Raw genomic sequence first — 26,321 nt, 5'->3', positions numbered from 1 at the left:
CCTGTGGGGCAGCCCTCAGAGGCAGGCAGATCAGTTATCAGGGCCACGAGGAGCCGCTGAGGTTCCTTAAGGAAGGAGTAGAACGGACATGGTTTGGAGAACAGTTAATGTGCATGGAGATCAGGTTTTAAAGACTTTGAAATGTTCAACTTTCCAGTTAGAGGTTCTATTGGATTGGCAGAGCCTTCTCCCTCTCTGCTGGAGACTCCTGTGATCCCGAGAGAAGCTCTGGGGCAGAGGCGCCTTCCTGGTCTGCACACCGTGACCTGAACTTTATCATGCAAGGCTCTGGGCAAGCCTGCCAGTTAGTTTGCCTCAGCAAGAAAAGTGCCAAGGATGCCCGGCTGGCAAGTATGAGGCCTCTGCATTTAACAGATGAGTCTGTCCTTCGTGATTAAAGCGCTGGTTATCACACAGTAGGAACCTATAAATACGGGGCCCTGAGGGGATGGAATCGTCAAGGTCTGTTGTCACTAGCTGTGTGTGTGTGTGTGTGTGTGTGTGTGTGTGTGTGTGTGTGACATAGTAAGAGAGAGAGAGAGAGAGAGAGACAGAGAGACAGAGACAGAGACAGAGAGACAGAGACAGAGACAGAGAGACAGAGAGAATGCACGTATATACCATTCTGTTAAGCTCATTACAGGATCCTCAAGTCCTATGTTTTGTTTATGCCCCATGAGAGCAAATGCTGGTTTGTCGTGTTCATCAGATTTTCTGCCATCAAGGAGGATAGCCCTCAAGTGCATAGAATTCACTTAATACCTCATTGACTTGCGGACAGAGGTGATGAGGCTGAGGAGAACTGAGCGGTGGGTGTCTGCGTCAGAATACTTGAGTTTCATTTCTGGTTCCTTGTGGAGTGGCCTCCAGCCCGTCCCTTCACCTCTCCCAGCCTCTCCTCTGAAAGGCCTCAGATGAATGGAAGGACACTTAGTAAATAGTAATTACGGTGAGCTCTCACCTTTGCACACATGATCACTCACATTGCTAACTTATCGCAAGGAGGAGATCCAGGTACCTCACCGATTTTAAGTCGTTTCCTGATGAGCAGTGGGGAAATGCATCCATAGCTTGCCAGTTTCATGCCAGCTGGAACTGGGGGTGGAACTGAAGGGCATATCACAGAGCTGGGAGGGGACAGTGGCAGGAGGGTGTCATATCGCTGGCGTCACAGGGGGGAATCATGGGCCCTGCTGAATCTCTCTCAAGTTCTACCTGGGGCTCCCTGTCGGGTTGGTCTCCGTTGAGGCTGCAGGTCACCCCAACAAGACGGCAGAATGACACTCTCTGATCTGGCAGCACCCACATCCCCCCTCGCCCTGTAGGAATCCCCAGCCCAGAACGTCCTGTCATTTCTCCTGTCCACCCTCCCTTTCTAGTCAAAACAGGGGTTTTTGCATCCAACTGTTACGATGACTAGAACAAATAACACTGTCTGTGAGTTTTTACACTGAAGCCCTCAGATTTATTCAGGAAAACATCTCCTCAATGGCGTTGGCCAATTAACCACTCAAATGGCTTGAAAACTTATTTAATGTCACTGCCTAATCACTTTATTAAATGTCACTGCTCCAACAGGCAGGCATTTCTGCTTTATACTTCACTTCTCTCATGCTTCACTCCCTCTCTGAAACGCAGAGCTTCCTCCCACCAAGAGACTGAAATCTCAGTGCCTCTCCTGTTACATTTGTGCCCCTTGTACTGTGTTTCCCCAAAAATAAGACCTCACTGGAAAATAAGACCTAATCTAAGCCCTAGCATGATTTTTCAGGACGACATCTCCTGAACAGAAGCCCTAATGCATTTTCTGGAGCAAAAATTAGTATAAGACACGGTCTTCTTTTGGGGGAAACACAGTATTCACATAGGGTTATGAAATCTGGCCATTGGGCAGGACCATAGGGCTCACCTTACCTCTTTATGTATTTTACAATTGACCAAAGGGAGGCTCCCAGAGGGAAGTGACTTGCTCCCCAAGCACTGACTCGGACGTGGCAAAGCCTGCATGTTTTTATAGCTGGAAATAATGTCAGTGGTGCAGTAAGGTGTAAATACTATAGGATCTAGAGTGGGTAGACCACTGAAATACATGATCTAGTGCCATTCACATATCCATTCCTAGCCTCAGTATTCCCATCTGTTAAAAGGGAACATAAGATCTGGGAGATGAAGATTAAGTGTGAGCTTATTATCCATGCTTTATAAGCAGGAACTTCCAGACAAATACTAAATGATTTATGATCATGGTTAACAACATTAATAATTTTGTCATTATAATAATACTTGGACCCCTATTTATCTTTTTCTTCTGGCCTCTAGCAATAGCTTCGCCATGTCCTTAACTTCTCCAACAGGTAACCCCTGCTCTGCCACCATTTTCAAGAGGAAACTCGACGCCTAGCTCACTTCGCATGATTTAGCAGCTGATGCCCCAAATCCTAATTGCTCTATCTCCTGACACATCTAGCATAAATGGAGGCTGAGACCAACAGGAGGACACAAAACAGTGCCCAGAAGTCCTCAGCGGGGTGATAAGCTCAGGGTGGTGAAGACACATTTCTTATAAGCGCTCCCATTTTGAAGATTGTTATAAGCACTCCCACTTTGAACACTGCCCGGACTCCTTCTCATGTGGTTTCATCTATACTGGATGTTCTCTCCTGACAAAGCTGTAACCCGTTGAATTCATGGTTTCATGAACAGATGTGAGCTAATGTACTCACCCAGGAAAACCCAGGGCTTCTTTTACTTGGGTCCAAAGCTAATCTATTATTCGGGTGGGTGTAAAATTCTGTCTTAAGTATGTTTCAGTAAATGCAATTATTTGGCTTTTGTGAATTAAGTTATGACTTTTTCATCAAGGAGCTAGCTTCACCATTACTTTAAATCTACTCACATGTAACATGGAAGTTTACTTATACAGTCAGCTTTGGGACAAAATGACACCCGGGAGTGTCATGAGAAAGGTGCTAAATGTAAGCTGTTGAATATTAGTGATACCGCCAGAAGTCATGAGACTTCAGACAGTCAAAATTTGCTTGACTGGTTGCTGTTATAAAATTTCTGGTGATGTTATTTGTGGAGCATAAACAGGAAATGACCAAACGCTGTCCCCCTTAAGCAGCCTAATTTTCACACAACTGTCAATGCAGGTATTATATATATTTTTTAAAGATGAAGGAACATATCGTAGGGCTTTCTTTAAAAAGAAAATAAGTTTTGATACCTGTTTAAAACTTCTCTTTCTTAAAAAGAGAATTTTTTTTTTTTAAGTCAAAATGCCTTGAGATCCTGAGGAAAGCCAATGAAGCGGAAACCATGTGACCCAAGGCCACGTTTTTCAGAAGAGCAGCCAGCACTGAATCCGGGCGTTCTTGCTGTGCTCAGCAGACTCGGCCCCGCCATCAAAACCATTTGATTCTAAAGCCGATACTCCTAGAACCAGGCAGGTTCCAGCACAATGTGAGCTCCAAGAAAGCATAATGACAAACAAAGAATGACAAGAAGACTTAATGTAGCTCGCTTCTCTCAAAGAGCACACAGCTTTTCACACATGCTCTCACCTGCCATTAGAAAACACCTGTTTCGTAGGTAAGGTGGCGGCCATCACCGCTGTGTTACAGCACAGGGCATCAAGAGGTACAGTGGCTGGACCAGGGCCACACGGGTCACTGGCGTGCAGTGATCCCTTGATGAAATGCATGCATTTGATGCATTACAGATTTTTGAGGACCAGATTGTGAGTGTTACAATTACAAAAGCAAAGACTTGACCTCTGACCCAGAGGGCTCCATAGTCAAGGCGGGGGGTGTGGAAATGGTCACATTTAAGGGAGGCAATAAGCGTCACTCTGCTCAAGAAACTTCCACACTGGCTTTTTCTCACACCAAGGATAGCAGCTAGGCTTCTCAGGGAGCATGAAGAACCCTCACCCGGCCAGGCTTTGGACAGAATGGGGGATGGGTGCCCTTGGCTTTTAGGTGTCTGTGTTCCTTTTCTATACCTGTGTCACAAATTACCACAAACTTAGTGGCATAAAACAGTAAACAACAAATTTAATATCCTGCAGCTTCTGTAGGCAGGCCCAGGTCTGGGTTTCTGGGGTCCCCAGCTCGGGGTCTCACCAGACTGAAATCAAGGGATCACCTCTTATCTGGGGCTCAGGGTTCTCTTCCAGGCTCCTGTGGTTGTTGGTAGAATTCATTTTCTTGTGCTCATATGACTGAAATTCTCATTTCGTTACCGCTATTGACTGGGAATTGTTCTCCGCTCCTAGAGGCCACCTAGACCCTCTTGCCACGTGGCCCCCATCGACCATTCCGAGAATAGCTGTTTGCTTCCTTCCAGGCCAGCAGGAGCTCGTCTCTCTGACACACCAACTACGTACTTTTAAAGGTTCACTTGATTCGGTCAGGCCCACCCAGGAAACTTTCCCATTGGATTAACTCCAAGTCAACCGATTAGTGACCTGATCACGGGACTGGTATCCTATCATAGCCCGAGGTCCTGTCCACACGTAAGATGAGGGCATTACACAGGGCACGCACAGAAGAGCACAGGACATTCGGGGCCATTTTAGAATCCTGCCTCTCAGCGTGTCCTCCCACCACGTCCGTGCACCTTCTCCTATCTGTGTTGGCAGCCGTGACCTGCGGTGTCAAACAGCCCCAGTCTCTAAAATAAACATGCCTCCCTCCCCTCCGTAAACACGCCTTTAAAAACAGAGCAATATTTTATAAAGGAATTGATCACTAGCGGTGGAGTTACAGATAATGTCCCGAGCACTCGCTTCTGTATCGTCACTGCTTAGTCCCCAATTTATGTTTCTCGATAGATGAATGTGCGAATGATGATATTGCGGCATCCTCATCAGATTATATCCTATAAAAAAGAAAACGCCTACCTCCCCCCCATGTCCAAGGCTGATTCCTCCTTTTAGTTTAGTATCAGTTGTCCCACTGATTTAAAACTGACGCATGCTTCTTATAAAACACTTGGGGAGCTTTTCTTCCTTCTACAGTGTTATTTTTTATATCTAAGTTTTTAAATCCATTTAGAACTAATTTCCTAACGTGATGTACAAAATAGCCCATCCCCTACCCAATTAGTCTGTGATGCTTTTTAAAGTCTATATTAAGTTCTTATGTGTAATAAGCTCTAGTTTTGAGCTATCTGTTCGACATCATTGATCTGCCCATTCAATTTGCATGCCAGTGGCACATATTTTAATTATTGGAATATTATATCTTTTAAGATCCAGTAGGGCGGGTGTTGGCTCGTTCTTCTTCTTTCAGCCCCTCTCAGCCAGCCCACTGAGCGAAGGTCTGTTTTGCTGCCTGCTCGAGCTCTTAGGCAGCACAGCCTTTTCTGGCAAGGTCTGGATGTGGAGTCAGATCTAGGGCCATCTCCTACCTCTGCAGCTTCCTAGCTCAACTTCTCTGAGCACCAGTGAAATGCAAACCTATAATAATAATGCCTAGATAACACACTAACTGTGAGAGTTAACTGGGGCAACTTGGAAGAATCACCCAGCACGTAGTAGGTGGTCAATACCTGCTGGCTGGAGTGGAAGAGTGACTCTGAAGGTCCAGACACTCATGCTTGTGTGCCTCCATCCTTAGGAGCAGGGATTGCTCGCCTTCTGAGAGTGTCCTGTACAAATGCTGAGGCTTGGGACCTCTCAGACTCAGGCCAGACTTTAGGTTGGGAATAGGCAGGGTTTATACTTGGCCCCAGCCTCAGGGAAGACACTTCTGGGTTTGCATTAGTCCAACGGACATCTCCAGAGTGCACTGGCTGATTCCAGACGAGGGAGCGAACCAAAAGCTGAGGCCCACTTTGCCTGCCCTTACAAGACTCTGGAAGTGCCAGGGAGTTACCACCCCTTGCTTCATCCCCAGAGAGCCTATCTCTGGGGTTTGAAGGCCAAAGCAAATCCTCAAAGCCTCCAATTACAGGTAGTAGGGGTCGGAAGCCATTCTAGCACACTGAAGTGGCGCTGGTGAGGGCAGATGGGAGAGACTCTGACAGCATGTGCTAGAAATTAAAGACTGAAGAAATGAATGCAATTGCAAGAACCCCCTCAGTAGTGAACCAGCCTGCCCTGCATCTGCCCAGAGGTTTATAAAGGTGACTGGTTATCCTTAGACCAAGTGCAGGCACTGGAAATCAAAGGCCTGTGATAAGTCACGAGGAAGCCAAGGGTTCTCAAGGCCAAGGGCGTCTTTCCTGGCACCTTCCCTTCTACTCAGAAAAGACAGGGCACGTACCCATTCATTCCTTCCAGCAGGGTGTCTGAAGGCCTGCTGTGTGCTCTCAGGAGCTAGAATAGAAGGAAGCAACCCTGTTCTCGGGGAGCTTTCAGGTACCACGGTGAGGAGAGCGACACTGTGACAGGTATCTTTGTATGACTGTCTCTGCTCTCTGATGATGGTGTTAGGGCAAGTGGATTTCCTGTTCTGACTGCATCCCTGCAGGGCCTGCTACGAAACAAGGGATCAGCTGTTCAAAGCCTCTGTATTTTGATAAGAGAAAACTACACCCAGAGAAGGGAGGTGATTTGCGCAAGTTCAGCCAGCTTCACGGCAGTGATGGAATGCCGCTACTTCTCTGTGCCATAACTTGCTCTTCCCCTTACATCAGGCTTCTAGAGGCAACACGCAGTCTCTGAGGCTATTACTGAAACATCACGAACATTTTTGAGAGGAAGGCAGAAGCGGATGATATTGAATCAACGTTGGAAACACGGAAGCAATAGACGATAAAGACAGAGTCAGACCACCTGAGTTCACAATTCTGCTTTCTTCGCTTAGGAGCTACTTGAACTTAAGCAACTGTCTTCTAAATCTCTCTAAACGTCATCTCATCTGTAAAATGATGACAGTGGTGTTTCCTACCGGACTGTTATAAATTGAAATAAAATACACATCCACACTTAGCTCAATGCCTAAATGAAGGTGTTGCTAAGAGAAAGGACTTCTAGAATGGGTCCAGCCCAGTGATGTTTGATGCTCGCAGGACCGTGGGATAAGATCAGGGTGTTTGACTGACACGTCCGTGTGTGCTTTTCTAGGTCCAGGAGCCCTGGAGGAGCGGCACAGAGCGGGAGAGTGTGGCAAGAGAATGAAGAAACCAACCGGCCGGGAGAAGCATGAGGTGGCAGTGTGGCACTCGGTTTAGAGGGCTTCGGCCGGCAGCAGCCCCATGGGCAACCCTGCTGGCACTGGGCCTCCCCGGTTGGGTGCTGGCTGTCTCAGCCACGGCTGTCGCTGTGGTCCCCGAGCAGCATGCCTCCTCGACCGGCCAGCCACCCCTGGACTGGCTGCTCACCGACCGGGGCCCGTTCCACCGCGCTCAGGAGTATGCTGACTTCGTAGAGCGGTACCGCCAGGGTTTCACCACCAGGTACAGGATTTACAGGTGAGTGGGGACTCCCCGACAGAGACAGGGGCTTTCCCCAGAACCCAACCTGGGCAGGCCCCGCCGGTGTGCTGCTAAGCCAGCTGGCACGCCGCAGACTGAACGGGAGGTGAGAGCTGCAGGAGCAGAGGGCAGGGAAAATAAACCTACCATGTTGGTGTTTAAAAAAAGAAGGAAGAAAACACATCGAAGCTGGAAAACCTGCTGATGCCTCCTGGGGAACTTAGCAAAAGGGTTTCTATTTATAGGCTGTGCTGCTTATAAATTGAGGACAAATCAGGAGGCACGGAGTCAGCGTGTGGCCGGTGCTGCGGCAGGGGGTTAGAGTCAAACGCTGGGGCCGGGTTTTAACTAATGGGTTAGATACTTTGAGGAGTTATAATTAACTAGACATGCAAATGAAGGCAGGAGAGCTCCAGCTCCTCCTTCAGACGCCTGAGGAGCCCTGCTGGGTCAGCCACTCTCCTGCCCTCACCCCTGTGGTCACCACAATCTCCACTGGCCTTGCACATGGAAATGGGCTGCATCTTCCTGGCCCCTTCAAGCTGGCCTCAGGAGCATCAGAGCTAGCAGAACGGCAAGCACGAGACCCTCCTGGTCCATCGGACGAGGGGCAACGCAGAGACATAGTCCTCACTACCGGACCAGCATGTCCAAAGCAGAAGGGGCCTCAAAACCCTCATCTCGTGATTCAAACGAGTACATCCCTGAATTCAATCTTCCCCTTTACCCCACTGCCCACTTGTCCCGTGGGCATCACTCCCTTGTCCTCCTCACCTTGCCCTAGTCTTCAGACAACCCTGGGAGCTTCGCTGATGTTTTTTCTTTTATCAAAGACATTGATTTTCCAATTACAAATTCGTTTCTAATGTCAAAAATGGGAGAATATGAAAAAGCACAAAGAAAAGCACAACCAGAAAATCACCTATTCTTTTAGCACCTAGAAGGTGCCATCGTTAACCATTTGGCACATGCATTTCTAATCATATGAACATATTCAAGTTTGAGGCCACCTTGTTAGATCTAGCCCTTTACATGCTTTGTGTACATTAACTCATTTAATCCTTCTAACAACCCTATGTGGGAAGGACCATTATTCTCCCTGTTTATAAATGAGGAAATTGAGGTCCAGAGAAGTGAAGAAACTTGCCGAAGGGCACATAGCAAGTAAATGGTGCAGCTGGGATTAACTCCCAAGTAATCAGACCCCAGAGTGTGGGTTCTTAAAATATATGCAGAGATATTTTTTCTGTTTCTGAGAGTTTGTGTGTGTTTTTTTTCCTTTTAACTTCTGAAATAACCATGCCATCTGTTGAGTTTAGTACGGGGTCTCACAAATAAGGTGTTAAGGTGTTGAGCACTGGAAGATTCCCAAATGGTAAGAGCAGCTATTTACAGAGGCCGTTCTTCTGGTACATGATTCCCACAGGCAGATGCAGACCAAGGGACAAGATCAGGTATTTGGGGGGCTGGTAGTTGTGGGTGCAGAGGTAAACAGAAACAAAACCCTGCCCTCAGGAATAGCCCGCCCGGCTCTCCTGTCAGGCCATTTCTCTTCCACCATGTTTTGACCTATCTGGTCTCAGGGGGGACTGCAGTTCACTCTCTCTGCTTCTGTGGCTCTGGTCCTTGCCATCCCCCAAAGAGTACAGTGGAAATGTACACAGCGCCACAGAGACTGTGTGTGGCCCACTCAGGCTGGGAGTGGCTGAGTTACACCTGCTCAGGTGGAAGCAGATGAACAGAAGAGCTTAATTCAACTTTCAGGAAATATTTAAGAAACGAGACATATGCCCCCTGCAAATTTTCTATAAGGTAAATTCAAGTGATGCTTCTCTTTATCAAAGAATTTATATTTCCATCCCTCAGAGCAGGGTGAGGGGGAAGAGAGAGAAGGGGAGGAAAGGAAGGAGGGAGGGAGAGAGGAAGGCAGAAAGGGAGAGGGAGAGAGAGAGAGAGAGAGAGAACGCTTGAATGTGTTTAAGCAGCAAATTCCTCTAATACAGGAAAACAAGATTTAATTTACCTTAGACTTTTCCATTTATCCCAAATCTTTCAGAAGCACTATTATTACCAAAACTGTATTTTTAAAAAGCATATTGGAACTGAAATGTCAGGCTGGGAATCCCAACACCACTATCTACTGCAAAGGGCTATAGGAACTAGAGGGAATAAACCATCAGTTTCCTTCTCCCCTCAATAGATTTTTCTTCTCCTCAAGCCCCGGCTCCCAGCCTGGCAGCCACTGAGTGCCTGGGCGGCAGTTCTGAACTGGTCCATGGGGAGTGTCTGTAATCTCTTCTGCACCATCAACCGTTCTATCAGTCAGTAATGGTTTTCTGATCATTTAATGTGACAAGCTCTTACACTGTGCCATTCTGTTTCTCTGGGGTCAGTTATTGCACATGAACCTGTACTTGGGGAAACAGTAACCAGTCATTCTGACAGGAATGCAGCATTTTGATTTGTGACTCTTTGGTGGGGCAACGAGAGAATGGTCACACACGGTTGCTCCAAGAGCATTCTGGGAGTTTTGCCTTTAGTTATTCAGCAAAATGGTGGATCCATGGATACTTGTTGTAGCATCTATATGAACCCCATGGCAATTCAGTCTTATCCCTTCGCCTTTTGTTTCTAGTGGCAACTCCCTCTGGCAAATTCTAGACCTTACTTACACTGACTATGGTGGGTCACAGAACTAGTAAAATATACATTGAAGGTGATGCTTCTGCCCAATGACCAGAAGGGCATTTTATCCAGAAGGGTAGAGAGAAAAAAAGCTTATAGAGGATATCAGAAATGTTCTGTGGTGAAATGTTGGATCTCAATCAGAATTGGTCTTTCATCCGATTCTTTAAGAAAGCTTTTGGTACCTAGAAATCAAGTGGTACCCATGTGTGCTTTCCACATAAGAAAGCAGAGGAACTGTGATGGGGGAAGAATAAAACTTTCCAACGGGGATAGACTGTGTGGTGATAAATCACACGAAGCTCTCACGACAAGAGAGAGACCCTCCTTTTCTCTTAGCTGTGTGAACAGGTCATGACTATTACACCGCGAGGTTCTAATCTTAAACTCCAAATCCCACCCATTCTTGTTTGGATATCAGTGTGTGCTCTCACTTTGAGGAGATGACTGGCCATTCTAGAATAGCGCTGGGCCTATTCTCTGGGCCCTGGAGACTGTTCTCTCCATCTCAAGTTTGTATTCGTGTAGGTATACACGAATACCTACTTCAGAGTGAAGTGTGCTTCAGAGTGAAGGTTCTGCAGCCAGGTGACCTGGGTTCTAAGCCTGGAGCTGCTGCTTACTAGCTGTATAACGTTGGGCAAATTATGTAATTTCTTTGTTCCCCAATTACCTTATTTGTAAAATCAGGGCAATCATGGAGCCCATCTAATGAATTAATGGGAAAATTAAATGAGTTAGTTGATGGAAAGCATTGAGAACAGCGTGTAATAAATGCTACCTATTATTATTAGATTGTCCTCAACAAATTTCAGCCAATGTAAGAATGGTAATGAGATGAGAGCCATGGGTTCTATCTTTGTGATAATGTCTGCTGCTGGCTTAGCATTCACTAACCTATGTAAGAAGGAGAAAAAAATATTCTTTCTTTCCATTTTAAAGAACATTAACCTTTACCCTTCAATCTTGGATCTTCAATCCTCTCTGCTTGGAGAGGAACTCAGCTGAAGAATGAATGAATCTTCTCTGGGCACACCTCTCACTGATCTTGTGGGCTTACCTGAGGGAGCTAGATGGTTTCCAGTGTGTTTTAGAGTTACCACAGATAAAGATCTTTCTCCTAAAGTCAGAGATTGCCAACTGAGCAGGTCTTCCTTAGGACGTCCTACAAAAGCCAGTGACTGGTCCCAGGGATGAAATGAACAATCTCAGGAGGGCGCCATTACGAGAAGAGAGACAATGTGTACTTTTGCTAAGCCTTCCTAAATAACAGGCAGGGCTTGGCTATCTCACCTACTTTTTGGCAAGCTTCTCAGTTCCATTAACCAACCTCTCAGCATGTCCTCAGCCCTGTCAGACCAAGACCTGAGCAATCAGCCCACGTCTCAGACACTGTCTCTTAACAGGCTAGTGGTAAGAGCTATAAACGCCGATATCCCGTCTCCAATTCCATTTGTGACACCCAACCCCCCTCCTTTGCTTCACTCCATAGCCCCCAGTATGATAAACACTGAGGTGATCCACCTCTCACAGCAGCCCTGTGAGGCAAGTGGGGGCTACCAGGGTCTCCAAGGCAATGAGACAGACTTATTCAAGGTCAGACAGGTAGCAAGTCACAGCCAGAAATAGTACTCAGGGCTCCTGACTTGAAGTCGCCTGCTCATTACTCCAGACCATGCCACTTGCCTTTGACTGGTAAGTGCATCTTTATCAAAACACGCAACCTAATCAGGCCCCTAAATTGAGCTGATGCAAATGTAAATATGGTTTCTCGAAACACTCTAGTGGTAATGTTCCATTCTTTCTTTGCTACAAATCAAAGTAATGAGCAGTCTGTTTTTTTTTTAATTTCTTTTTGTATTAAGGCTTTAATAGCGAGATAATCATGGGATTGGAAAAAATCCAAGCCACTATGATGAAACACTTAAAACTCAGAAAGAATAAATTAAAATGAAGAGAAAGTTCAAAATCATACAGAACAATGAGTCTACCACTGTGGTTTGGGGGAAAGCAAGGTTAGGTATAATTCCAGATTATTGACCCCCGTTATCACCCCCATTTCTAGCTGCCTCTATTTTAGAAAGGAAGGGTTGGGGGTGGGGCGGTCTTTGCAGAGCTTGGAAAAATTACAGACCCTCAGGCCTCCCCAGACCTACAGAATCAGGATCTGCATTTAAACAAGAGCCCCAAATGAACAAGATGACATTCAAGCTTGAGAAGTATTATATTTGATCACTCTAAGCTTGGGAGACGAAGAAGAAAGCAGGAAGGACCAGGGTAGAGGACAGAAGGCAGTATCTCCCATGATGCATTTGAGGTTGTGAGGACATTTACAGAAGATGTTACAATTGAAATAGAATCGTAATCAAGCGAGGTTAAATTTAGGAGTTATTAGTGCCAAGGCACATGCACTCATAAGAATAGATCCAGCAGATGGGAGAGAAATTTTAAAGCAGTAAAGGCTGGAGGGCCTAGAACCAGCCTGTGGGTGCCTGCCGGGAGATGGAGAGGTAAGGAAGCAGAGAGAAGCTGTGGAAGCATTCACAGGAGGAACTCCAGAGCTGATTATCATCCCAATCACCTCTCACGGACTAACAAATACTGATTTGGATAAACAGCAAACCCTGGGAGAGGAACCATCGCCAATTAAGAGATCACAATCCACGTAAACAGACAGCAACCAAAGGCAACCTCAGTCGTCCTGGGCGAATCCCAGGGCTTTCCTAGGCATTCATGATAGTTATGGGGTAGAGAAAAGTTGTGCTCACACAGCTGCAGAGGACCACAAGGGAAGCCACGGTCCTCAGGCCGCTGGGACAGGCGGGGAAAGAAGGGAGCGCTCCTGGAGAAACAACTGTCACCTGTGTAAACTGTGTAAACTGGTTGCTCTCCAAACCTCTCCCTTGGTTTATGTTTTGACAACGAGGGAGTTCTTTGGGATGGAAGGAGGGAAAGGCATTGCGCACAAACTAGCAAAACAAATTAGAGCAAAGTGAGACGCAATGTGGCAATGATTAGCCTGCAGTTCCGGTCACAGGCACCGTTTCTCAGTCCACAGAGGTGAGAAGGTGGGAGGGGGGCAGAATAAGATGGTTAGAATGTGCCTTAATCAAGAGTTCAGTGCTGGCTAATTGTACAGTACCCCTGAGATATAACAGCACATCTAGACTACAGACCCAGTGTCATGTGGGGTCTCAGCTCCCGCTCCCCGCACAAGAACGCAGGACATGGTGTCAGGCGGGGGACCCTGCTCGCTGCGCCATTTGTCGTGCAGGGTCTCAGCTCCCACTCCCCGCCCAAGAACGCAGGACACGGTAAGGCCAAAAAGGAACACCCATGGAGTCATAGATAGGGGAATCAAACCAATATATTCTCGCTGGCGGCTGGACTGGAGACACAGGAAGCAGGATCTACATAATCTGCCTAACAGCAGTCCGTGCTTGCCAGCCACCATCTTCTCGCTAGCCCCCATTTCTTTTCTGCTAGCATAGCCACAGCAGTTATATTAGTGGCCAATGGCTTACGGGTTACAGCTGACGGCCAACTAGCCACAGCTGCTGGCATCTGATCACAGTTGATGGCCATTTACTACCCGAGCCAGCACCTTTCTATGTGAGGCCGAGAGCCTGGAAACTGTTTTTTGGGGCTTTATCCCCACACATGGTGAGGCCAAAAAGGAACTCCCACGAGCCATAGGTAGGGGAGTCATACCACTATATTCTCACTGGCGGCTGGGCGAGACATAAAAGCAAACATCCGCCAGTACCCCAACCAGGGGTCTTCCCGCACCCCAGTCTCGCTGGCGGCCGGGCGAGACACAGGAAGTAGGATCGACATGATCTGCGATCCACAATCTACTTGCTAACCTCATTTGCTAGCCGCAATCCGCCGTCCTCTTCTCTGGCAACCGACCAACCCACTACCATAGCCACGGCAGTTATATTAGTGGCTAATGGCTAACTGGTAACAGCTATGGTACCCAGTCACAGCGGATGTGGCTGATTACAGCTGATGGCCATCTAATAACCCAGCCGAGAGCCTGGAAACTGCTCTCTGGGACTCTGTCCCCACACTCAGCATCATAAAGACTTCAACCCAAGGAGCCTCATTCCAGAAGTGTCTGGATGATGAGCCTCGCATGTCCTCATCCTTGTACAAAGTCCCACTCCCATCTCTGACATGGCAAACACCACACCAGAGCACCAGACCTGCAGAAAGCTCCTGCAATGTACAAAGAACTGGATGCGAATGTGTTCTGCTTTCCTGGAGCAATGAGAAATAGCACACAACAAGCAACTACAGTTCAAGGGCCTTCGCAGAGCAATATTCAATCGACACTTTGGAGGGCCGACTGTATGCTTCAGCTTCTGCAAGATTCTCATAATAAACCATGGAGAAGGAGGACACAGTTGTCGATCTGATGGAACTTACAGATCAGTACATTTGGAGAACGTGCTAGGTCACTCAGCAAAGAAAGGTCAAGGAAAGCTGGAATAAAAGGTGGCGCACAGGCTAAGCTCAGGTGGATGAGAGGAAAGTCTCCAGGTGCAGGGCTTGGGGAATGGTGTGGTAGACCCAGGAGCAGTAGAACCAAAGGCATGGGGGCAAAGGTGTGATTTAGGAACTGGGCAGCCAGTCCCATGTGTCTAATGTCAAGGTGCACGGGACTGCTCCCCTCTTCCCCTGGTCTGCCCCATTGTGTTATTTCCACTACATCTTATCCCTCCGACATGTCTAAAGGCTCTTAGAGACACTGATTTCTTCCAGGGTGCAATTTCACAAAGCTCACCTGGAAGTCTCATTTCTCTGCATTAGGGGTGAGTAAAATGAAGTAAAAGTAATTACATGTCTGGAGAAGGTAGGACCAAAGGCTATTCCTTTCATTTCTACCTTGGAAAATTGGAGTGTGAATATTCCCCTGGTAAGAAAATGGTAGGCAGTGATTTAAGGTCCTGTAACCCCATTGGTTCAATGGAATTCCAGCATCATTTATGTTGACAAGATTGAATTCAGGGTAAAGTTACCATACCTTGTATTCGCTGTTGGTCCTCTCACGGGAATTTATGGAGTGTTTCCTGTGTGCAGAGCATTCTGGGCACTGTAGCAGGATACAAGAGATAGAGAAAACCGTTTTACTGATTTCTGGGAGTTCACAACTCCAGTTAGAGTGACAATACACTCACCAGAAAACACTAGAATGTAGCATGACAAGTGCTGTGGAGAGGAAGACAGTACATTTTCAGTGGCTGATGGGATAGATTTGGACCTTGAATGCCATGTCAGAATGAATTCTCAGGATGCCAGTCCCCGGTTACCACAGGACAAAATGACTCTTGCCCTAAATTTTCCCATGTCTTTTGGGGCTATACCCAGGTTGTCCACCCTGGCTTGAAATAAGATTGCAAAGATGGTCTGTGAAGAATAAATGTAAAAAATAAAAATGTGCAAGAAATGAAGGGAAAATCCAGGATGGCAAAGGGAAAAGGAAAGATTGGTTTTATTTTCAAGAGATTTAGTAGACAGATCTTGAGTCAATCAGGCAGAGAAAAAGAGGATTAATTTTTGCTTTGAGAAATAATTAATTTTATTCATGAATGAATTGCTACTTAGAGATGTGTATATGTAGAAAGGAGTGAGGTAGGGTTCATCTAAAAACTGTCACGACACAGATGCAGGCAGTCAGGGACACTGGCTAGTCATGTGTGTGGGGGGTTTGTGTTTTTTTGTTTTTTTTTCTCCTCAAGAGAAGAGTTTTTTCTGGGTCAGGGAGTCTCAATTTTTTTTTCTTTATTCAGCTTTTGCCACATTTATTCCCCCTCTGGGTCCCACCTCTCCCACAAGAAAACTATTCTAGTCCATAGAGTTTAGAATAGCGAGTGGCACATAGTGGTTAGTGCTGGTGCTGGTAGTGGTGATGGGGGTGGTGGTACATTTATTCACTCAACACATATTTATTGAGTGCCTATGTGTGCTGGGGACACAGTGCTGGGGACATAGCTGTAACTGACATACAGCCCAGCTGTAACTGACATACAGCCCAGGCCTCAGAGAACTCTCAGAGAACTCTGCCCTCAAGGAAGATCCCCGGAGCAAGTGACCAGAAGTGGACTGAGGTCCATGAAGCAGGAAAGTGCTGTATGTGAGGAGTCTAGTTCCCATGCCAGTCATCTGTCTTTTCTTCCAGAATCAGAAACAAGTAAGAGTGTTCACAAGGCGCTGAGGACAAGTGGGGCAGATGTATTACCATAAAGCTGGCCTGGAGATGAAGGTTTGGACCTGAGTCTGAGACAAGGATTCCTACCCTCACAATCCATCCGACTCAAATTATGGACAACTGGAGCCTGCTGGTCCATGGGCCTGATTTGCCCAATCCTAAATGAAGCAACCGGAGAAGGCATAACTGGGTACTGTGATGGGCTGCCCAGATGGCCTCAGATGGATCTCCACCAAGTGAGCTCCTATGTTTCCCTGAAAATAAGACCGGGTCTTTTATTAAGATTTGCTCCAAAAGACACATTAGGGCTTACGTTCAGGGGATGTCATCCTGAAAAAAACATGCTAGGGCTTATTTTCCAGTTAGGTCTTATTTTCGGGGAAGCACGGTAATAGCAAGAAAAGGAAACCCTCTGAGGAACTGTCCACTGGAGGCCATGGATATCCAAGAGACAAGAGCCTTTTGTGGGCAGGGATCTCAATGCATCAACTCTACACAGCATTGAAACATGGACCACAGGACACCGTGTTTCCCCGAAAATAAGACCTCGCTGGACAATCAGCTCTAATGTGTCTTTTGGAGCAAAAATTAATATAAGAAGCAGTGTTATTTTACTATAAGACTGGGTCTTTACCATAATATAATATAATATAATGTAATATAATATAGTATAATATAATATAATATAATACCAGGTCTTATATTAATTTTTGCTCCAAAAGACTCATTAGAGCTGATTGTCTGATGAGGTCTTATTTTCAGGGAAACACGGCAGATTATTCTGAAAGGACAAACAAGTTGGCCAAAGTTTCTATTTAAATTAGGGAAAGAAAGGAAAGGGTGCTCTCTGTACTACAAAATATTAATAATGTAAATAATAAAAGCTAATGTATATTGAGTGCTAATCATATGCCCAGCATTTTACTAAGTTGTGCCAAAAAAAAATATATATATACAAGTAGACACGTTGGTCAACGTTGCTCAAGCAGTAATTGACCATAATCAGAAATGTCTGGATACTGATGGTAACCACCTCTTGTAATTGCAGAAGTCAAACGTGATTTGTAGTCATCTTTTGTTATCAGTATATATTGAGTATTACAATTTTAATACAGTTTTCCTTTCTAAAATATGTATACATTTTTTGGCACCCTCTGTATATAATTATTCTACTACAAGGGAGATACTACTCACACACAAATAGACACTGAGATGTAGCTGTCACATGGCTGATAAGAGGAAGAGCCAGCCCTCAACCCATAAAATAGAGGACTTGACCATTAAATTATTATTACTGAATCGAGTCAATACTCTGAGCCTGGATTCTGAATGCTCCGAGGAAAATGGTACCTCCAGTTGTCACCACCTGTGCTCTCTGTCTTTTCTCCTCTCGTTTTTGGCATTCCAGAAGATCTTTGGCCTCAAGGAGCTGGAGGGTGGCTCATCCCACTCACAGATCCTGTAGTCCTATGTTTCCACCAGGGTTCTCCATCTGCACTTGGGCTCTGGGAACCCTCAGCGAGGGGAAGCTACAGATGAATCTTCCTGAAGCAACTCACCCACGGCCAATTCTGTGTGTGTCAGCCTTGTACTGCCAGTATATCTCTATAAGGGTGTGGGGTAAATTGAATTTCGATAAATCGAATCCTCTATTGGAGAGACACTTAATGCCATTTCCCAAATGCAGTATCTTATGTTTTGCCTGGCGATGGCTTATAAAAATTCAGTGTTAAGTCAGTCTCTAGGCTCTGACTTCAGGATCACATAACTGCTGATTTGTAAACACAAATATCTACTTGGAAATGACTTCTATTTCAAGAAATATTTTCATAAAGAAAATATTTGAAGAAACCTTTGGTGCTGCAAATTGGGCTGCTTTGTCATTTGGAATTTGATGGATCCAGATTGATAGCTCGTCTGGATTTTTACAGCATGGAATCAGATGCACCAGAGAAAGGGACCTAAAGCCTGATGCCCAGTTTTTGGATTTGCAGGTATGGATGTGGGCAGATTAGGGCTTCTACACCCAGGACATGGCATGGGGAAGATGTAGTACTCTGGCACAGCTCCATCTGTGCCTGTTTAATGCTCCCTAGTTCTGCCACCATGCCAGGCTCTCCCCTGAGCCTAGACATGAGCCTCTTTCTCCTCGCCTCCAAAGAACAAACAAGCGCTGGATGTTGGCATAAGTCACAGCGAGCAAGAAGTTTCACTGGCCAGGCAGGAATCCCTGGTGAAAACAAATGAGGCAGCCAGAACCAGAAGACTTCCAGCCTTCATAACCAACCCCAATGCCAGGGAGAATTCGCATTGTCTTTGCATGCTGGGAGAGTCTGTGCCTTACCTGGGGACATACTAGTGACGGAGGAGAGACAGGAAGAGAGACTCACTAGGGAGTGAGTTCTCCTGGCTCTACAGTGGCATGTAAACACCTAATGGTCCCTTGACGTAAGCTACATGGTTGGTTTACTAGTGACAGAGATAAACTTTAGCATGGTAAGCCAGCCTCTTACTCAGCTCATTCTGTGTATATTCGGAATTGTGAGTTTGATGAAGACTTCATCGAGAAGAAGCCTTGGAGGTGGGGCAAGTCCTGAATATCAGCCTCAGACATCTAGAAACTCATGCCCAAATGAGACTTGATAGGAGAAGTACGGCTCTAGAGGCAGAAAATGCACTCTTTACTGTCTGTTACAGCTAAGTGAGGCAGTGTCCATTTCGGTGCCTGCAGGCCAAGAGATTAAATCTGGCAACCACGGATTTAGTAGACAGCCTGGGACAAGAGGTCAGAGCTGCAAAGACAGTGTCTGGGTGAACAAGGAAGCCCGATGACATGGGTGACAGGACAGAACCACATGATGCTTGATGCTTGACTCTGTGAATTCGAAGGAAACTTTAAAATCACGTATTTCCTATCCAATGCATATGACCACTCTACAAATCCCCCAGAAGGTGACCAACCAGCCTCGACTTGAGCAGCTCCAGTCCTGCATCTTCACTGAAGCCAACTTCCATTCAACATCCCCAAACACTATAAAGAGCTTTCTGATATTGGATCACAGTCTTTCTTCCCAAAAGTCCACTTACTGGTCCTGACTCCACTCATATTTCTCTAGAGCAAGTCTAAATGCCTCTTCTTCACAACGTGTCTCTAGATATTGATGACGGTTATTATTCTCTCTGATTCTTAGACTTGTTAGCGTGGTATAACTTCGCTCCAGAAGTTCTTTCCTCTCTTTCTCCACCTTTCACATACTCTCTCTCAAACTGTCCTAGTTGTTTTTTCCCAACTCCTTTTTCCATCTTTTTTCATAAAGAAAATATAAGAAATTTATTGTGACGTCAGATTTGCTGTTTGTTTGTTTGTTTATTTTCTGAACCACTTCTGGCTCCTAGGGAGCTTGCTTGCTCTAGAATTTTGTCACGGATCAATGTTTGTTCACCATTCTGGAGTTTCTCAAATCAGGCATTTTCCTTCCCATCGACTTCTTTAACTTTTTGCATGCTATGAGTTGTCAAAGGTTAGTGATGGCGGTTCTAGCTCGCAGGCACACCTCAGGAAGTGTGGTGACTGTTTTGAAACTGAAGCATCCATGCTTCAAGGAAAGTTGGAAATAGGAGCCGGGCTTACGGTGAAAGAATACAAGTGTTTCGTTTAAGTGAATTGTAGGGGGTACAGGGTGGGGGAAATCCTAACTTTTTCCTCAGCTTCTCAAAGAATTGTATACACCACCCACTTGATTTGATTGTTTATGCACAGTCTTAGTTTCTGGGGTAAACCGCAGCCCCAACTATACTCATCATGTTTCCTATTACACTTATTATGTCTCCTACATGCTCTGCTGTGCTCCCTGGTATGACCAGTCACCAGACCATTGTAACTCCTGCCTCTTCCCCATCCCATCCGCCATGTGAGTTGTTTGGCTTCTATCTCAGAGCTGTCTTGCAAATCCAGCCTCTGCTCTCTCCTCCTGCCTTCATCATTCACCACTTGGACTTTTCTCTTTTCTCCAACCTAACCGATCTAAAGGCTTCTGTTGGTCCCGTGGTGACCAAACAATAAAATCCAAATGCAATTTTTGTTTGTTTGATTTTTACAATGGAAGTCCCTTCCAAATTCACCCATTCGCTATTTCAACAAATATTCACTGAATGCTGACTCTGTACTCCTAATCACACCACACCATTTCTCCCTGTTTATCCTCTATTCTGGTCTCAGAGATGGCTCCAGCTTCGCCTGGACACAGAAGGCTCCTTCAGAGCACATGTGTCCTTCCATGTCCCATCCATCTTCCTGAAAAGCTCTTCCCTTTTCTCTGGAAGCAAGCTCCTTTTCACCTTTCAAACCCATTTAATGTCACCTGCCTATGAAGTCTTTTTTGACTCCTACAAGAGTCAGTTATTCCTATTTATGATTTCCCTTCCATCTGTTCATATATGTGCTATCTATCTTATTTTCTTCCTCCTTTCCTTTCCTCCCTTCCCTTTCCCTTCTTTCTTCTCCCCTCCCCTCCCTTTCCCTCTCCATTTCCCCTTCTCTCTCTCTCTCTCTCTCTCTCTCTCTCTCTCTCTCCCTCTCTCTCTCTCTCTCTCTCTCTCTCTCTCTCTCTCCCCCTCCCTCCCTCCCTCCCTCCCTGTTCTTCACTTGGCTCTGAGCTCCTTCAGGCAAAGAAAAATCTTATTTCATCTTTATATCTCCAGCTCCCAGTACTATGTCTGCCATGTGTAAGCATATGATAAGAGAATGAAACCATTCAGTAAGAATAGGATGTTCTGGGACTGAATTAGATGAAGCAGAAAGTAGTGGTTGAGACTCCAGACTCTGGACTCACACTACAGGGGCTTAAATTGCAGTCCCACTACTTCTAACTGTGTGAACTTGGACAAGTTATTTGGCACCTGTATCTCATTTTTCTCCAGCAAAATGAATAGAATAATAGGACTTAATAGAACTCTTTGGTGATAACTCAAAAACAAATTTGATTTATTTCAAGATAAATGCTTATTCTTTTTGTGAGAGGTCTTCCGAGAGTATATATGAAAAACAGTAGAGTAGGGGAATCTTGAGAAGACGAAGAGAAAATGAAGAATGATTTGTGGATAAAGAGGAAAGAAAGAGAGGGCAGTCTTACTCTATCAAACTCTTTCTGCTGCAATTTCCATATGTTAATCGAATGTATCACTGAAAATCCACACACTACTCTCTGTAACTGTAGCCTGAGTTAATCTAGCCATTGATTTCATAGTTATAGTTAAAAATAAATCCTTCACCGACAGGTGGTTCCCCTGTAGAGTACGGCTTGCACTCTACAATCCCACAGCATAAAAATCAAGGCCTCAAGACCAACACCATTTCCCAGGTAGATTCAGAGAAGAGAAGAGAAGAGACCCCATATGGGATTGTTGCTGAGCTGAGGAGAAATAGGAGCATGGATGTTTGAGCACAGAGACAATAAAATCAGGTAACTGAAAGGGGCTTTATCTAGATAGGCAATAAAATCAAGTGTGAGGACCATTTTGCCAGGCTGGACTATGAGATTGGCATGATCAGGCAGAAGGAGTCACAGCAGGCTAACTGCTGAGACAAACAGTCCCCCAATCTCAGTGACTTAGGAAGTTTGCTGTTGTTGTTGTTTTTTTGGTTTTTTTTTTTTTTTTTTTGTGTGTGTGTGTGTGTTTTAAATTTTCTCATGTCCCATTCCAGTGTGATTTATGGAAGGGTTAAAGGTTAACAGGAGGTTGCTTCATGAAATCCATCAGAACCAAGTCTCATCCTATCCTGTCACTCTGTCATCCCTCAGGGCCTTAGAATCCTCCTCCGGGTCCTGGTAGATAAGAAAAGAGAGAGACAGAGCATGATGGATTCCATGGGAGCTCTTACGGGCTTGGCCTGGGTTCACATTCCACTGGCCAGAACTCTGCCACAGGCTACACGTAAACACAGAGGAAGCTGGGGGAAATTGTCTATCTGTGAACCCAGGAGGAAAACAGAAACAGCTTAGAGAACAGCTTTCCAGTCTCTGCAAGAAGAGGGTGAAATGCAAAGTCCTAAATGTAAGTTCAAAAAGTCAATTTCACAAATATAAGACATAGGAAACCTGGCTTAGCTGTGGAAAAAAAAACTCTGGGGTTGGAAAACAAATGTGGGGTTGACCATATGACGACTGCTAGCCAACAATATTTTTGTCTTTTAAAAAATGAATACAATATTCAAATGCATTAATAAAGGAAACATGTATAATAGAAAGATCATAGATTAGCTTCATCTGACACTTAAGATAAATTATCTGAACCTCAGTTAACGTAGCTATGAAATAGCACTAGAGTTTGTGGTCTGTGAACTACTACCCCAATTATGCATATGAAAATAACCCCCAAACTCAATTGCTTAAAACAATAATCATTTATTCTCATCTATCGGTAGGTTGGTGTGGTTAGCTATGTTTCAGGCTACAAGTCTGCAAGGGCGGCATTCAGTCTCTCCTCCAGTGATGCTTATTTTGGGGTACAGGCTGAAAGGGCAGCACTTGCAGCTACCTGGGGAAAGCAACTCGTATGGAGAGTGCAGAGATGCGAGCGAGAGAGAGAGGAATCATGCAATGCCGCTGGAGGTCTTGGCCCCAAACTGGCACACTGTCACTTCTGTTCATATTCCGTCGTCCAAATCAAAGTCACATAGCCAAGTCCAATATCAATGGGGGAGGGGAATAAGTGCCATCTGTATGAGTGAGTAATACTGCAAAGTCACATATCAAAGGGCATTCTAATACAGACGAGAAGGAGGATTCAATCTACTGCACTGGCATTTGTAAGATTGTGGTGTGATTAAAAAATACGTAAAGCATCCAATCCCAAGCCTGGCAACACAGGGGCTCAGGAAAGAGACACTGTAATGATAGTTACAATGATAATGGTAATGATGTACATCCTCAGATATTGTATCCTAGTGTCCTCTTAGTGACTCAGAACACATCTGCTGGGTTGTGTTTAATTTTGGTGGCCATTTTAAAAAGAAATGCATTGACTGAGCTAGATTGACTGAACAAGCAGTGAAGGTTGAGCGTAAGGGCCGAGGGATCTGGAAGCTGTATTGAAGGAATTAAAAATATTTAGTCCGAGGAAGAGTGGTGTACATAAAATGTAAATGTGCCCAAATATCAGAAGGGCTGTCTCATTGCAAAAGGAATAAACTTGGAAGGAACTGCCAGTCTGTGGGAATTCTCTTAGGGTTAAGTAGATAATGGGAAGCCCATGGACCATCGCTGAGGAGAAACATGGCACAAGCTATCAGCTTGCTGAGCAAAGAAAGACAAGCACAGTGGGAGGTGAAGAGTGGGAAACTGAGCCATTTTCTCCACAGCTGAACAGAGGAGCTATGGGAGCAGCTTGGGAGGTCAAGGCGGAGCTGGGGTTTCTGTACCTGGGAAAACAGAGATCATAGCTCCCTTTTCAGTTCCTTCTGGTCTCATAGATTCACTGGTCCTCCATTCCAATGGGTCTGTTATATTTCACGTTGATTCCACACCTCTCTCAGTGCCCTCTCCAAGACCCTGAACCCCTACAGGGCAGTGTGCGATTCCTCAAACACTGATCTCTCCATCTTCTTTAAGCTTGAGTCTCCCCTCCCCATCTCTCCCAATCAGCCTTAATTAAACTGTTTGAAAGCTGCAGCTTGATTTTAATTAGAGCAAAATTGGGAAGATTAGAATGAAATTGGCCAATCATTGTTTAGGGCCGTTGTTTGAGAACACAGCAGGCTGCTAAATTACCTCCATGCCAGGCTTCTTGAATTCTTCCCAACAGTGGGAAGGACAGGGCACGGGGACGACAGGGGAGGGCTGGCCTCCATTTTGCTCCCATGCCTTTTAGAGTTGCAGGGGCTGAGCTATTATTTAACCAAATGGCTTCTGGATTGAAGGCTTGCTGCCTGGGGATTTCTGCCAGCCACCATGGTAAATCAGACAAAAGAATTTCCTGGGAAGTATGACAGAGGTGTACAGTGGTCTCTGAACTTGACACAGGTCATAGACAAAGGCAGAAAATCATCCGTAGCATGGTCTGGGTCCTTCTCAAACTCTACCACTGATCAACTGAGACTGGGTCACTGTGTGGACAAAACCCCAAAAAACAGTTTCCAGGCTCTCGGCCTCACATAGAAAGGTGCTGGCTCGGGTAGTAAATGGCCATCAACTGTGATCAGATGGCCAGCAGCTGTGGCTAGTTGGCTGTCAGCTGTAACCCGTAGGCCATTGGCCACTAATATAACAGCTGTGGCTACGCTAGCAGAAAGGAATGGGGGCTAGCAAGAAGATGGTGGCTGGCAAGTGCGGACTGCTGTTAGGCAGATTATGTAGATCCTGCTTCCTGTGTCTCCAGCCCAGCCGCCAGCGAGAGTATATTGGTTTGACTCCCCTGCCTATGGCTCCGTGGGTGTTCCTTTTTGGCCTTACCGTGTCCTGCGTTCTTGGGCGGGGAGTGGGAGCTGAGACCCTGCACGACAGTCACTTCTCTCAGGTTCTCTGTCTCTTCATTTGTTAACCTGTAAAAGATGAATAACCTGTAAAAGAGGAATGGTATTTCCTCTTTCTCTTTCCCGAGGTCCTCATACAGATAAAATTGTGAGCATGTGTGAAAATTGTGAACAAATTAAAAAAAAAAAAAAAACTAAAGGAAAGTTCTACACCAATATAAGAGATTATGGTTTTTATTATAATTTCTTTTTATAACTGAGATCAATCATGTCTTATTCATTATAGCAGTATAGGCTCTAATAGCCAAGTACATTACAGTAATCTGTTGTTGAGCTAGAAATCTCATGATGATGTGATGTGTCTAGAAATACTGCCGTCTATATAAGAGCCAAAACATGATGTATCCCTCAGCCTCTAAAACGTCCAGCTAGGCGACACCAAACCATCTTAGCTGAGTCGCTGAGGTAAATAACTGACATCCGTCAACATGTACGTTGGCTCTGGCTATTCCTGTCCATGTGAGTTTTTCAAGGTGAAGGATGTGAGCCCTATGAAAAAGAAAAAACGGTAAGGTCTTAGCTTGTTGGCTTCCATTCTGTGATGGGACCGATAGCCTCCGATGTGAGGTATACTGGTAGAAAGGTGAAGAAAGAGAAGGCTTCTTAGTGTGTGGAACTCTAGAAAAATCAGCAGTTCAATACTCAGTGATATTTACTGAGTTCCCTATGTCAAGCTGGCACGTCGCAAGCCGGTGGGGGAAAGGCAACTCTCCAAAAGAAACGTGGATTCTGGGAACAAAGACGTTCGCATCTATTCATAACTGGTTGGTATGTGGGACATTTTCCCATGGTCCCTGCTTGACAGCTTACATAGACAAAGTCAAGCCACAGGAAAAATGACAAGAAAATTGTGTCCTTGGCGTCAGGCCAATCCATCATTTTTGTTCCAAAGTTCTTAAATACGTATTTCATTCGGTAACTTGTCTTGTGTCTTTATTCTTCAAGGCAAATCAATCATATTTCTTCGTAAGCATGGTTCATACCAAAACAGCTGTTTGGAGAATGATAGCTCAGTCCCTTTCAGCGCCGCAGTGCTTTTGAACACTAAAGGTAGCAGGAGGGTAGCCCCCCCCCCAAAAAAAGGGAGGTTCTTAGAAATAGATCAGGAGGGCCAAAAAGTAGTGAAAGTCAACATTTCCTACCACGGCAGCTGGCTCTTTCTGCCATTGTTTTCAAAGTGGTGCTTGGAGCTAGGCATCCTGGGTTCCATGGTTGACTTAAGACTTCTCCCAGCTTTCCAGAGTTCCAGATCCTATTCTGAGAGCGGTTTCCTGAATGAGCAGAGGATGACAGGTTGGCCGGAAGCAATACTGATTCCCTTCGCAGTCAACAGAGTCTAGAGTCTAACTCAGGAAGACCAAATGGGCTCCTAGCATTCGAGGGGCACACTGACACTGAGATAGGATGGTGTCAAGCCTGAAGGGGTGCCACAGTGGGAAGAGGGGGCTAGGACAGCATACTCAGGGTACA

The 26,321-nt window shown here is 45.5% G+C and overlaps 1 protein-coding gene across 1 annotated transcript in view; it reads left to right on the top strand.

Moving 5' to 3' along the window:
- Positions 1-26,321, top strand: part of BRINP2 (BMP/retinoic acid inducible neural specific 2) — a 100,173-nt gene that overhangs the window by 35,394 nt on the left and 38,458 nt on the right. The window contains exon 3 of the mRNA XM_081024588.1: positions 7,073-7,419. Coding sequence (XP_080880714.1) covers positions 7,151-7,419 — 269 coding nt within the window. The 5' untranslated portion in view covers positions 7,073-7,150. The remainder of the gene's footprint in view (positions 1-7,072; positions 7,420-26,321) is intronic.

This window comes from Rhinolophus hipposideros (assembly GCF_964194185.1).
Source record: "Rhinolophus hipposideros genome assembly, chromosome: 19".
NCBI classification, from domain to species: domain Eukaryota; kingdom Metazoa; phylum Chordata; class Mammalia; order Chiroptera; family Rhinolophidae; genus Rhinolophus; species Rhinolophus hipposideros.
This window is presented reverse-complemented; position numbering and strand designations above follow the sequence as displayed.